This window comes from Alexandromys fortis, unplaced genomic scaffold (assembly GCF_014885135.2).
Source record: "Alexandromys fortis isolate MF-2015 unplaced genomic scaffold, M_Fortis_MF-2015_v1.1 scaffold_155, whole genome shotgun sequence".
In the NCBI taxonomy this organism is placed as follows: domain Eukaryota; kingdom Metazoa; phylum Chordata; class Mammalia; order Rodentia; family Cricetidae; genus Alexandromys; species Alexandromys fortis.
Genome location: NW_026068052.1, coordinates 781,280 through 794,424, shown reverse-complemented (window position 1 = coordinate 794,424; position 13,145 = coordinate 781,280). Strand labels below are relative to the sequence as shown.

At 39.0% G+C, this 13,145-nt stretch overlaps 1 protein-coding gene across 6 annotated transcripts in view; it reads right to left on the bottom strand.

Moving 5' to 3' along the window:
- Tex11 (testis expressed 11) overlaps positions 1-13,145 on the bottom strand; it is a 290,243-nt gene that overhangs the window by 209,529 nt on the left and 67,569 nt on the right. For all 6 annotated transcript variants that reach the window (XR_007588266.1, XM_050119701.1, XM_050119702.1 and 3 more), the window contains one exon: positions 12,654-12,739. Coding sequence is in view for 5 of the 6 variants with exons in the window: in XM_050119701.1 (XP_049975658.1) it covers positions 12,654-12,739 (86 nt within the window). In the remaining variant the exon portion in view is untranslated. The remainder of the gene's footprint in view (positions 1-12,653; positions 12,740-13,145) is intronic.

The following is a 13,145-nucleotide window of genomic DNA, read 5'->3' as shown; positions in this document are numbered from 1 at the left end:
ATGGTGGAAAGCATGGTGGCATGCAGGCAGACATGGTGCTGGAGAGGTAGCTGAAGAGTTCTACTTCTGGATCCACAGGTAGCAAGAAGAGATAGTGAGCCACTAGGCCTGTTTTGAGCCTCTGAAATCTCAAAGCCCAACCCCAGAGACACACTTCCTCTAACAAGGCCACACCTACTCCACCAAGATTATAACCCTAATAACATCACTCCCTATGAGTCTATGGGAGCCATTTTCATTCAAACCAACACACTAGTCTTCATGGAGATGCAAATCAAAGCTATTCTGAGCTTTCATCTTAAGTCAGTCAGAATGGCCAAGATCAATAAAACAAATGGCAGCTCATGCTAATGAGAATGTGAAGAAAGAACGCTTATTCATTGCTGGTGGAAGTGCAAACATGTACAGCCACTATGGAAATCAGTATGATAGTTCATCAGAAGGCTGGGAATAGATTTATCCTAAGATCAAGCTATACCACTCTTGAGACTATACCTAAAAGTATTCTATATTCTATTACATAGATACTTTATTCATCCATGTTCATTCTGCTCTAGTCATAAAACACAGAAATTGGAAACAGCCTAGATGCTTATCAATAGATGTACAGATAATGAAAATGTGGTACATTTACACAGTGGAATATAACTCAGCTGTTAAAAATGTGAAATTTGCAGGTAAATGGATGAAACTAGAAAAAAAACACCTTGAGTGAGGTAACTCAAACCCAAAAAGACAAATATTGTATGTTTTCTCTTATAAGTGGATTGCCTAAGTCAGTGTCCAATTGCTGTGAAGAGACACTATGATCACAGCAACTCTTACAATGGAAAACATTTAATTGGGGCTGGCTTACAACTCAGAGGTTTAGTCCATTATTGTCATGGCAGGAAGCAAGGCAGCATGCAGGCAGACATGGTGCTAGAAAGGGGCTGAGAGATCTACATCTGGATCCTCAGGGAGCAAGGAGAGTGAGCTATGATCAACATTGAGCTTCTGAAACCTCAAAGTCTACCCACACCCTCACACTTGCCACCAGTGACAAACTTTTATACAACTATTCCAATGACGTCACATCTCTTAATAGTGCCACTCTGTATGAGCCTATGATGGCCATTTTCATTCAAACCACCACATTCTATTCCCCTGGCCCCCACAGGCTTATAGCCATATCATAATTAAAAATGCATTCAGTTCAACTTCAAAAGTCCAAAGTCTATAAAAGTCTCAGCATTTCTTAAAAGTCCAAAGTTCAAAGTCTCTTCTGAGACTCATGGAAATCTCTTAACTGCAATCCCCCGTAAAAACAAAATTGAAAAGTAGATCACATACTTCCAACATACAGTGGCACAGGATGTACATTACCCTTCCAAAAGAGAGGAAGGTAGCATAGTGAGGAAATACTGGACCCAAACATCACCAAAAATTAGCTGGGAAAACTCCAAATTCTGCATCTCCATGTCTGATCTCATAGATCTCCAATTGCTTTCGGCCTCATTGACTGCAACATACTTCTTTCTCTTGGGCTGGTTCCATCCCTCATTAGCTGCTTTCCTCAGCAGGTATCCCACAACTCTGGCATCTCTAACATCTTAGGGTCTCCAAGGAATCCAGGCTTCACCTTCACAGTTTCATGCAATGGTCTCTCTAGGCTTCCATGCAGGAAGACTCCTAACACATTCCTGGCCTCAGCAGCTTTCCTTAGTCACAGAGAAAGATTCCATAACCCTTTTCTATCCTTGACTCTAAAGCCAGAACTACTACAATGCTGGGGCTGCCAAGTTCTGTTGCTCAATGGAGCTGGAACATGGCCTCCTCATTAAATTATATCTTCACCTGATTTCTATTTTCAATGGTTTCCTTTACTGCCTAAGTTTGGCTGTCCTGGAACCAGGCTGGCCTTGAACTCAGAGATCCATCAGCCTCTGCCTTCTGAGTGCTAGGATTAAAGGCGTCACCATACCTGACCCTAAGCATTTCTTTAATTCCTCTGTACATTTCTTTAATTCCTTTCAATGAGTTAGAAGCTCAACTGGGTGGGTCCTGGCTCTGAGGTCACCACTCCCCAAGGGGAAATGGGGTGAGAAACGTCAGACTTTTCTTTAATCTGTTTATACTTCCTGATGTTCCCTTTCTCCTCCAATTATACATTTTGTATTTTTCCTTTCTCAGCTTGCTCCTTTTCATTATAGATTTGAATAAGAGAGATCACTAATAACTATGTGACACAGTCAATACTAGGTTTTCTGGAAATCTCCTCTGCCAACACCATTAGTCCAAAACTTAATTTAGCCTCAGGCAAATTTTTTTTTGGAAGTAGGCAGAAAGCAGCCACATTCTTTACCAAAATATCACAAGAACAACCTCTATACCACATATTAATATTTTTCTATGCTGAAACCTCTTGAACCCCCACAGTTCAAATCATTCTCACTACCTCTGTCTTCCATGTTCCTACTAGGATGATCCACTTAAAGTGTTCATATACTTTTCTAGTTCAAAGTCCCAAAGTATTCCATATTCCTCCAAACAAAAGCATGCTTTGGACTATCACACCATATTTCAGTCCCTGCCTCCACCTTCTGCCTTAGTTAGGATTTCTATTGCTGTGAAAAGACACTACAATCACAGCAACTTATAAAGGAAAGCATTTGATTGGGGGCTGGCTTACAGGTTTAGTCCATTATTGACATGGCAGGAAGCATGGCAGCATGTAGGCAGACATGGTGTTGGAGAGGGACTGAGAGTTCTATATCTGGATCCTCAGGTAGCAGGAAGGGCTGAAACCTCAAAGCCCATCCCTGGTGATACATTTCCTCCAACAAGCCCATACCTCCTAATAGTGTCACTCTCTATGAGCCTATGGGGAACATTTTAATTCAAACTACCACATGCATCTTAGTTTTTAAGCTTTTATATACATGTGACAATCCACATAACCATGAAGGTTAGGTAACAAGTAAGGGAAGACTGGGGAAAGGAGGATCTCCCAAGGGAGGGAAATAGAATATATAATTATGAAGAGACTGGGAAGACTGTAGTGGGAAGATTAAATGGGGAGGGAGAGGGGGAAAAAGGGTAACGGAGGGAATATAGGAAGGGACAACTAATACTAAAGATCCTTTGAGAGACCATTTAGAAACCTACTACCATAAAAGTTTCCTAAAATTAATTATATTTAAAATTATAAATCATAAAATTACATACATTAAAATGTATATATTATAAACACATATATTATTATATATACATATAAGAAATCTCATTGGAGTCACCAAGACAATGCTCCAATTAGACATCTTATGCCAACCAATGAAATCTCTCAAGCCAGGAATAGGTCAAATGAGTCATTGGCCAAAGGAGTTCCATGAAAACCCTTAAAGAACACAGGCTACCTGGGTCTGAAAAAGCATGGGATAAAATCGGACTCGCTAAACATGGCAGACAATGAGGACTGCTGAGAAGTAAAGATCAATGACACTGGCTTTTGATCCTACTGCACGTACTGGCTTTGTAGGAGCCTGGGCAGTTTGGATGCTCACCTTACTAGACCTGGAAGGAGGTGGGAGGTCCTTGAACTTCCCACAAGGCAGGGAACCCAGACTGCTCTTCGGGCTGATGAGGGAGGGGGACTTGATTGGGGGAGGGGGAGGGATATGGGAGGCGGTGGAGGGGAGGAAGCAGAAACCATAAATAAATAAATAAATAAATAAATAAATAAATAAATAAATAAATAAAAAGAACACAAGCTATTGCCAAGGTTATTAGTTACCATCCACAAACTGATGATAAGGGCGTATTACAGAAGACAACATTTACATATCTCATTGAACTGGTGCCTAACAAGAAAAAACAAAGTACAGAATGGGTAAAACCTTTGTTAGCTATACTTCAGAGAAGAGATTAAATATCTAGAATAAGAGAAAACAAAGTCATTATAGAACACAAAGGTATCAATTTATTGAGAAGATATAAAAATTGCAAGTATATATGCACCATAAATAGGATATCTAAATATATAAAATAAAACTAAAGGTTCAAAGGCATCAAATAGACTACAATATAATACTAGAAAACCTCAATATCCTACTTTCCCAATGAGCAGATCTCCCATACAGAAAATTAATAAGGAAACTTTGGACTTGATCAATATTTTGTATCACGTGAACCTAAAAAATATAAAACATTCCACCCACCCTAAAGCAAAGAAATTCATATTCTTAAGTTCTCATGGAATATTCTCTAGGATACATCACATGTTAAGGTACAAAATAAGCCTCACAAAATTTAAAGTTGAAATCATATCAAGCATCCTTTCTATTCATGATATGAAACTAGAAGTTACTATCAAGAGGAATTTTATAAAATTGCAAAGAGATGGAAATTAACCATGTTCTTGAATAGTCAATGAATAAACTGAAAGAAAAATTTAAAAGATTTTGAGATAGGAACATGGGAAATTGTTCAGTGGATAAAATGCTTGCCACACAAGCAAGAAGTCTGGAGTTTGAATCCCTGAAACTCACATAAATGCCAGGCAGCAGATTTGACAGCCCTCTTATAATTTAGGTGCTTACAAGTCAGAGACAGATTGTCAGAACAAGCTAGAAAGCTAAATTAGTCTAGCCCAAATTATTCTAGCCCTATCTTCAAGTAATAGGTTCAATTGAGAGATCTTGCCTCAAAGAATAAGTTGGAGAACAATCAAATAAGAAATCTAATGTCAATCTTAAGTAGCCTCCACATATACACACATGTGCAGACCACACATACACACAAATACAAAAAACATTATGAGACAAAGAAAAATGGAAATCAAACGTACCAAAAATGTACAGGAAAAAGAAAACAGTTCCAAAGCACATACATGCACGCACGTGCGCGAGCACACACACACACACACACACACACACACACACTACTAGCTACTCCTGCTTAGCATTTTTGTAAAAAGTGCTCCTAGTCAGAAAATAATTACAGATACACAATAAAGACATATTCAGATTAAAAAGGCCTCTGAATGGTTCAGTGTTGAATAAATGTACATAGGCTTGGGAGAGAGAAGAAAAAAAAGAGTATAGACAGCTATAAAAAGAAATAGGTTTAAAAAATAAAAGTCTTTAAAGAGACAGTAAAAGTAATATAAAAGAGTATAGTCATAGATTAAAAGAGTAAAGAAAAATAAGCCATGTAAAGATGAAATATACACAGAGAGTCTGGATTGTGTATATTATTATGCTTCTTTAATTTTTTGACTGCAGAGAGATGTTTGATTCTGGGGGCTGTTAAGCTAAACCAACGTAAAGGTATTTTAATTCAAAATTTGAGTCTAAGGATATGTTACTTTGGAAAAAAGGTTCTGTTTTTGTTTCCACAGAAGATGAGAACCTGTGGATTGCTTCCAGGCTAATGTGGTTTGATGAATCAAGACCCCACAAAAGGTCTCCATAATCCCTAAAAATACTTTGTCCAATAAACAGCAGGAAACAGTTTGGAGAAAACTATGCCTAAATTCCCAAAATGATTGTTTATAAAGGTTTGTATTCATTTAAAGGATGTTGATTATAAGTGATTAATGGTCACAGTCAATTTCTAACAAACTGTTCTTGCCTGGACTGCTTTATGGTATGCTGTATAAACTGAATATGCAGGACCCACAGAAAAGTAACTTCTGAGTTTTCCAAAAGATGGAATGATCCTTCAGGGTTCCTGCTTCACAGAAAACATTCTGCAGGACACAGAAGAGGGCAACTAATAAAATTTGTCATTATAAGGCAGAAAAGATCTTCAAATTTCCTGCTTCATGGAAAAGTCTGCTGGATACTATGGGCATATGTGCTGAATATGGATGCCCCAATGTTACAGAAGAACTATGGGTGACTGTTCAGGCAGCAAGATGTCTCTGTCAATTCTAGAACTTTGGAAGTTGTTTACAATGCACTTCTTGTTTACTTAGGTAATGTTATATCTTTCTGGGGTCTTTGAAGAGTTGAAGACAGATAGTTATAGTTTTCCTTAATTATGATAAAAGATACATTAGACATAAAACTTTAGACTCATGAAGATAGTATAGATGATAGAATATTTTCCTTAATTTGCCAAATGTAAATGAACTAAATATTGTAACTATAATTCTTGCTTGAATCCTGCTTTGTTATATGTAATTTCACTGTTAAAGTTAAAACCTTTCTTTTTAATTAGACAGAAAAGGGGTAGATGATGTGGGATGTTCTTCTGTATATGTGTTGCTTTTATTGGTTAATGAATAAAGCTGTTTGGCCAATGGCTTAGCAGAGTAAAGCCAGGCAGGAAATCTGAACAGAGATATAGAAAAAGAGTAGGCAGAATCAAGGAGATGCCATGTACCTGCCAAAAGAGAAAGACACTGCCACCAGAACCTTTCTGGTAAGCCACAGCCACATGGCAATGCACAGATTAATAGAAATGGGTTAATATAAAATATAAGAGATAGGTAGGAATATGTCTAAGCTATTTGCCAAATAGTATTGTAATTAATACAATTTCTGTGTGATTATTTGGGTCTGGGTGGCCAGGAAACTTAAGAGCAGTCTCCTTTTACATAGGAACTCCTATGTTCACAACAGCCAAGACATAGAAACAATTCAACTCTATTAACAGGTAAACGAATAAAGAAAATGTCAAACGTGTGTGTGTGTGTATGTATGTATGGTAGGAAGTATAAAAAAAAGAAAATTCCCTCATTTGCCACAACACTGATGAACATGAACATGGAAGACATTATATTTAGTAAAATAAGCCAAACACTGAGAGATGAATACTGCAAGATGTAGATTTTAAAAACAGTAAAACTCAAAGAAACAAATAATTGAATGATAGATAGTTATCAGATTATGGGGAGATATGGGGATATATTGTTCAGAGGGCATAATGCTTCAGTTATGTAGGATGGCTAAGTTCTCAAGATTTAATTTACAACTCAGTGACTAAATGTTAATAAATTGCATTTTATATGTAAAATTTGTTAAGAGACAATCTTAAATGTTCTTACCAGGAAATAGGAAATAACAATATGAGTAGATAGATTTGCTAACTAGCAAATTTTACTATATATATGTAAAATACTAATTTTGATAAATTATCATTTGTTTAAAATGAGCATTTTGAAAAGTGGCCAGAGCAAGATGATAGCTGAGTATGATCCTCCAGAAACTGTCTCACCACAGACACAATTTCAGTGATTGTTAATGCATCAAACTAATCTTCAGAAGATTTAAGGAAGTCAGACGAGAACCCATGAACAGACTTTCTGGAAAAGCCCTATTGCCAAGAATGCAGCATCACTCATCTATCAAACTGCTATTCAGGCCAGCATTGCTTGTGGCTTGTTTCCTTATTCTTAGGCAATATCCAACACTGAAGTAGGCAGCTTTCTTGATGCTATGTTTGTTTTGGCAGGCTGTGGGTATTGCACATGACATTGTTGTGGCATTAGTCACATGCATGAATAGAAGCCTGATGTTGATTTCTCAAAAGAGAAAAGTAAAAAAAAAAAATCCTGCAGTGTCCAAACCAAATCCCTATAACTATGAATAAGGCATCTGATCTATTCCCAACAAGAGGAAGAAGTCGGGAGATTGCATGAACTACCCTTGTGGAGTCCTGGAATTTATGCTGAATAACACACCAATTACAGATTTGGGGCAAACTTGGACTTAGATTGTACTCTAATACTGTTAGTGATAATATACCAACATCAAGAAACTGGGAAAGAGCATATTCAGGGCTAAAAGAGTGGAATTTACCATAAACTCAGAGGAAATCAACAGACTGCTTAGAATTTCTGGAAAAAATATACACAAAGTCAGTTTAAATAATTTCAAAGCTTGGAGGATGCTACACAAATATCAGATGTTTCCAGGAAACCAAGATCCCACCTAAGGATTAAGACAACATACTAAAATCTGACTAGATACTAACTACTATGAACAGACTCTAGGATGGATAATTTAAAATAGATGCTTTAAGGAAATGCACTGAGCTTCAAAGGCAGGCAGGCAGGAAGGTAAGGGAAGGAAGGAAGGAAGGGAGGGAGGGAGGGAGGGAGAGCCCACAACTCTGGTGGAAACTGTGTTCCACCAGAGGCCACGCAGGCAACCAGAATAAGCCTCCTTCCTTCAGACCACCACCACTCCCTCAGTGCCTGCCCAGCCTATGTCCACCAGAACTCCAGGTAGGCTGCCTCCACAAACTATTTCCACTCTCTCAGTGCCCACCCATCCTACCCTCAAATACCCCTACCCTCCTTGTCATGGTATCCCACCCTCCAGCTCCTGTGTAAGGCCACCTGCTTGATCAGATGCCATGCCAGTCATCAGAACTCCAGGTAGTCCGCCCACCTACACACTGTCTTCACTCAGTGACCCCTTCCTATCACCACATTCTGGCTCCCAACTAGAGTGGAGGGACCCCGGCTGGACCAGAGCCCACGCCAGTCACCAGAACTCTAACCCACACCTTGGGCAGAAATCCTCTACTCAACCAGAGGTCACTCCAGCCATCAGAAATCCACCCCCAACTCAGATGGAGATCACAGGCCACTCGGCCCAGAAGACCAGAAAGGGAACAGAAACCAAGGAACAAAACACCTATCCAACGAAGACAAACTCAGAAATCAACACCTAGACATATAATCAACCCAAACCCAGATGCTTAGACACCAGCATAAGAACACAATCAACAACAACCAGGACACATGTCACCACCAGAGCCTACTTATCATACTACAGCAGGCTCTGAATATTCCAACATAGCTGAAGCACAAGGAAATGGCCTTAAAAGCAACATTATAAAGATGCTAGAGGTCCTTAAAGAGCAAATAAATGAATCCCTTAAAGAAAGTGAGGAAAAAAAAAAACAAACAAAAAATTGGAGGAAATGAATAAATCCATTAAAGAAAGCCAAGAAAAAAATTAACAAACAGTTGAAGGAAATGAATAAAACTTTTGTGGTTTGAATAGGAATGGCCCCCGTAGACTCATGTGTTTGAATGCTTGCCCCATAGGGAGTGGCACTATTAGGATATATGGCCTTGGTGGAATAGGTGTGGAAGAAGTGTGTCACTGTGGGGGTGGGCTTTGAGGTCTCATGTGCTCAAGGTACATACAGTGTGGGAGATAGTCTCCTGTTGCCTGCAGATCAAGACATAGAACTCTCAGCTCCTTCTACAGCACCATGTCTGCCTGTACACTTTCCTGCTTCCCACCATGATAATGGACTAAACCTCTGACACTGTAAACCATTTCCAATTAAATGTTTTCCTTTCTCTAAGTTGCCTTGGTCATGGTGTCTCTTCACAGCAAGAGAAACCCTAAGGCCCAGAAATCAATGGGTAAAAATGGGAATTGGTACCATTTTACTATCACCACTAGTGACACACTAGTAGCTTTACACTGTTCTTGCAACCTTATGCTTTTCTGGCCTAAAAATCTTTGTTGCAAAGGGAGGAATGGTTCTGCCAAAGAAGCACAACAACCATTCCACTGAACTAAGAACTCACAGATTTCTCCATGGTCACTTTGGGTTCCTGATGCCCTTCAGTCAACTGGCTAAGAAAAAATTTAGTTTTAGCAGGGGAGATTGATGTAGACCACCTCAAAAGAGGTAAGGAAGATTATGTCTGAAGTTCTGGAGATCCTCAAGGCATCTCTTGGTGTTCTGTGACCATGTCCTGTGATTAAGGGCAACAGAAATCTTTAACAATCTGTGGTTGTTTGAAAGAAAATGGCCCCCAAAAGGAGTGGCACTACTAGGAAGTGTGGCCTTGTTGGAGAAAGTGTGTCACTGTGGAGGCAGGCTTTGAGGTCTCATATATGCTCAAGCCATGATAGATTACTTCCTGTTGCCTTCTGATCAAGATGTAGCCAGCACCATTTCTGCCTGCATACCATCATGCTCCCAGCCACCATGCTCCCTGTTGTTGGGAACTACAGACCACCAGACCCTGAATTTCTTGTAAACAACTTGTTTTCCTCTGCTCTGAGCAGCCTGCAGCTGCTCTGAGCACGAGACCCTGATGGCAGAGGAGTGGATTATGATGAGCCTGCAGCTGAAAGATTCCGAGAGCTAGGGTGTGGCCAGAGCCCTATATAAGCTGCCCCTGGGCACAATAAAGGGGGCATCCTTGGCATTCTTGTATCAAGGATGTCCCTGTGGCACAGTCTGTCTGTCTGTTTCTGTCTGTGTTTGTGTTTTTAAATCTTCTGCCTAGTTCCTGTAGCGTGGAGTGAGTAAAGCGCAGAACAGAATCAGTGTAGTTTTACATCCTGTCATGATGAGAATAGACTAAACCTCTGAAACTATAAACAGCCACCTTAATTAAATGTTTCCTTTATAAGAGTTGCCATGGTCATTGTGTCTCTTCACAGCCATAAAGACCCTAAGCCACAACCCAACTGTGGTAAAATTATATATGGTATGTAAGTATGTAGTAAGTATGTATGTATGCATGTATGTGTGTATATGTGTGTATATATGTATATATACATACATACATATAACCATCAGGAATGGAGATGTGGGTCACCTTTCCAGGCAATGAACCAAAACCTGCTGAGCTACTTACTTCCTGAAGATAGAGGGAAAAGAGAACGGATAATAGAAGATAGTCATAAATACCAAATAAGGCCACAAGGCCAATTACCAAAATGAGGACTGTATTTACCATGTGTGTTTCATCTGCTTTTGTCAAAAATATGTTTGTACATATATACATATGTATTAAGCAGATATTTGTGGTTTTCTTTCTTCACTCTTTTAAAGCCAAGATGGCATTTCTTATGTAATAATATTTTTATTGTTTATTTTGAGATCGTAATTTAATTACCTCACTTCTGCCTTCCCTTTCCTCCTTCCAACACTCCCATCAAATTCATGGCCTTTTTTACATTGTTACGGCATATATATACACATATATACATATATATACATATATATCTGATATATCTGTTGACTACATATAATATTACTTATATGTTCATTTTCAGGGTGACCACTTAGCATCTTTACCATGTGTTCTAGTTACTGTTCCACTGGTATGATGAAACATCATGACCAAGGAAACTTCTAAATGAAAGAATTCAATTTGTCTTATTTTTTCATAAGGTCCAAGATAGCAGACAGAGGAAGAACTAAGAACTCACATGTTGATCCACAAACACAAGTTAGAGAGAGAGTATCTGGAATCTCATGATTCTTTTGAAACCTCACAGCCCACCCCCAGTAACACGCTTCCAAGGCTACGTCTCCAAACAGTTGCACAAACTGTAGACCAGGTATTAAAATACATGACTCTATGGGAGCTGTGGTGGTCTGAATGAGAATAACCCCCATAGGCTCATAGATTTGAATGCTTGGTTCCCAGTTGGTAAACTATTTAGGAAGGATTGGTAGGTGCAGCCTTGTTGGAGGAGGTATGTCACTGGGGGTTGGCTTTGAGGTTTCAATGGCCCATGGCGTGTGTGCGCTCTCGCTCTCTCTCTCTCTCTCTCTCTCTCTCTCTCTCTCTCTCTCTCTCTCTCTCCTACCCTGTCTCAGTCTCCATCTCCATCTGTCTGTCTCCTGCTTGCAGACCAGGAGGTAAGTACTCAACAACTCTCCCACACTGCGCCTGTCTGCCTGCCGCCATGCTCCCCACCATGATGATCACAGACTAACCCTTCTAAACTGTTAGTAGGCCTCCAATAAAATGTTTTCTTTCAAAGCTGCCTTGATCACAGTATCTTCACAGAAACAGAGTAATGATAAGACAGGGGCCATTCTCAATCAAACCACCACATTGTTTAATGTAACATCAATAATATCAGTAGCTAAGTGTTAGTAAATCTATACTGCCATGTTTAAGTTATAGAATATTAAGAAACCAGTCATCCCTCAAGGGCATTTTTCATCTATTCTTGGAGTAGGATATTGCATTTTTGTTGTATGTGGAATATTTCTATTACATTAGGTAGAATTAACACCATGCTACTGTCTTCCTTTGGAAATCAAACATTACGTAAAAAGAAACGGTTGGGTATCAAGTTGGCAAGGGGTGGACTTGTGATGACTAATCTTGGTTGTTAACCTGACCGGATCTGCCTCTATCTAGGAATGTGTGAGCACTTCTAGAAAGATTAACTGAGGGAAGAATAGTTGTCCTGAGAGTGGGCTGCACATTCTAACTAAAGCACAGATAGTGATCCAGCCCTGGAAAGAAGCACTGCTGTTTGCCTCCCCGCCTTTGCTTCTTCCTATTGAGTTCATCTAACTCTGTTGCTGCAGCCATTCTCTGCGTACATCAGAATCTACCTTCATCAGGCTCAGAATCCTTCAATGCCTTTGATACCAGACTGACACTGCTGAGGCAGCCAGCTTCATAGACCAACAGCAACCAGGTTCTCTGCCTCTCTAATGTGCACAGAGCCATTATTGGTTATAAATGATTACAGTAAATTCCCTTTGTAACATACATACTTTCTATCAGTTCCATTCCTCTAGAGAATTCTGAATAACAAATGTGAAAGAAGCAAATAAACTTGGCATGTTGGCTTTTGATGTTAAAAAAGATTTAAATGAACAGCAAATACTAACTGGTCTGTATCATAATATCCATGAATTTTCGTTTTTTTACTTACCTAAGCCAGAATGAACTCTCTTTATATTTATTCTGCTTGTGTGTTTCTACTCCAAAGTTGTAACAGAGTACATGAAGATATTCAATCTGTAATATAAAACATTAATTTCTTCAAGTTAATATATATTAATAAATTTATTTTATAATTTATAAAGTGTGTGTGTGTCTGGAGTCTTAAAACGGCCAGGAGCGATGGCACACACCTTTCACCTCAGCACTCAGGAGGCAAATGCAGACAGATCTCTATGAATTTGAGGCCCACCTGGTTTCCATGAGTTCCTGGCAAGCCAAATCTACATAAATAACCATCATTATCAAAAATTCTCAATTTATATAAAAGAGAGATAGAAAGCATTCAAGTTTGGATTTTAGTTTTATGTGGAAAACATTACAACCAGTTATTCTGGAAAAAAACTGACCTAAAAGCAATTTACAGATTCAGCTTAATCCTATCAAAAGTCCAACACAATTCTTCACAGAAAATTTTAAAGTA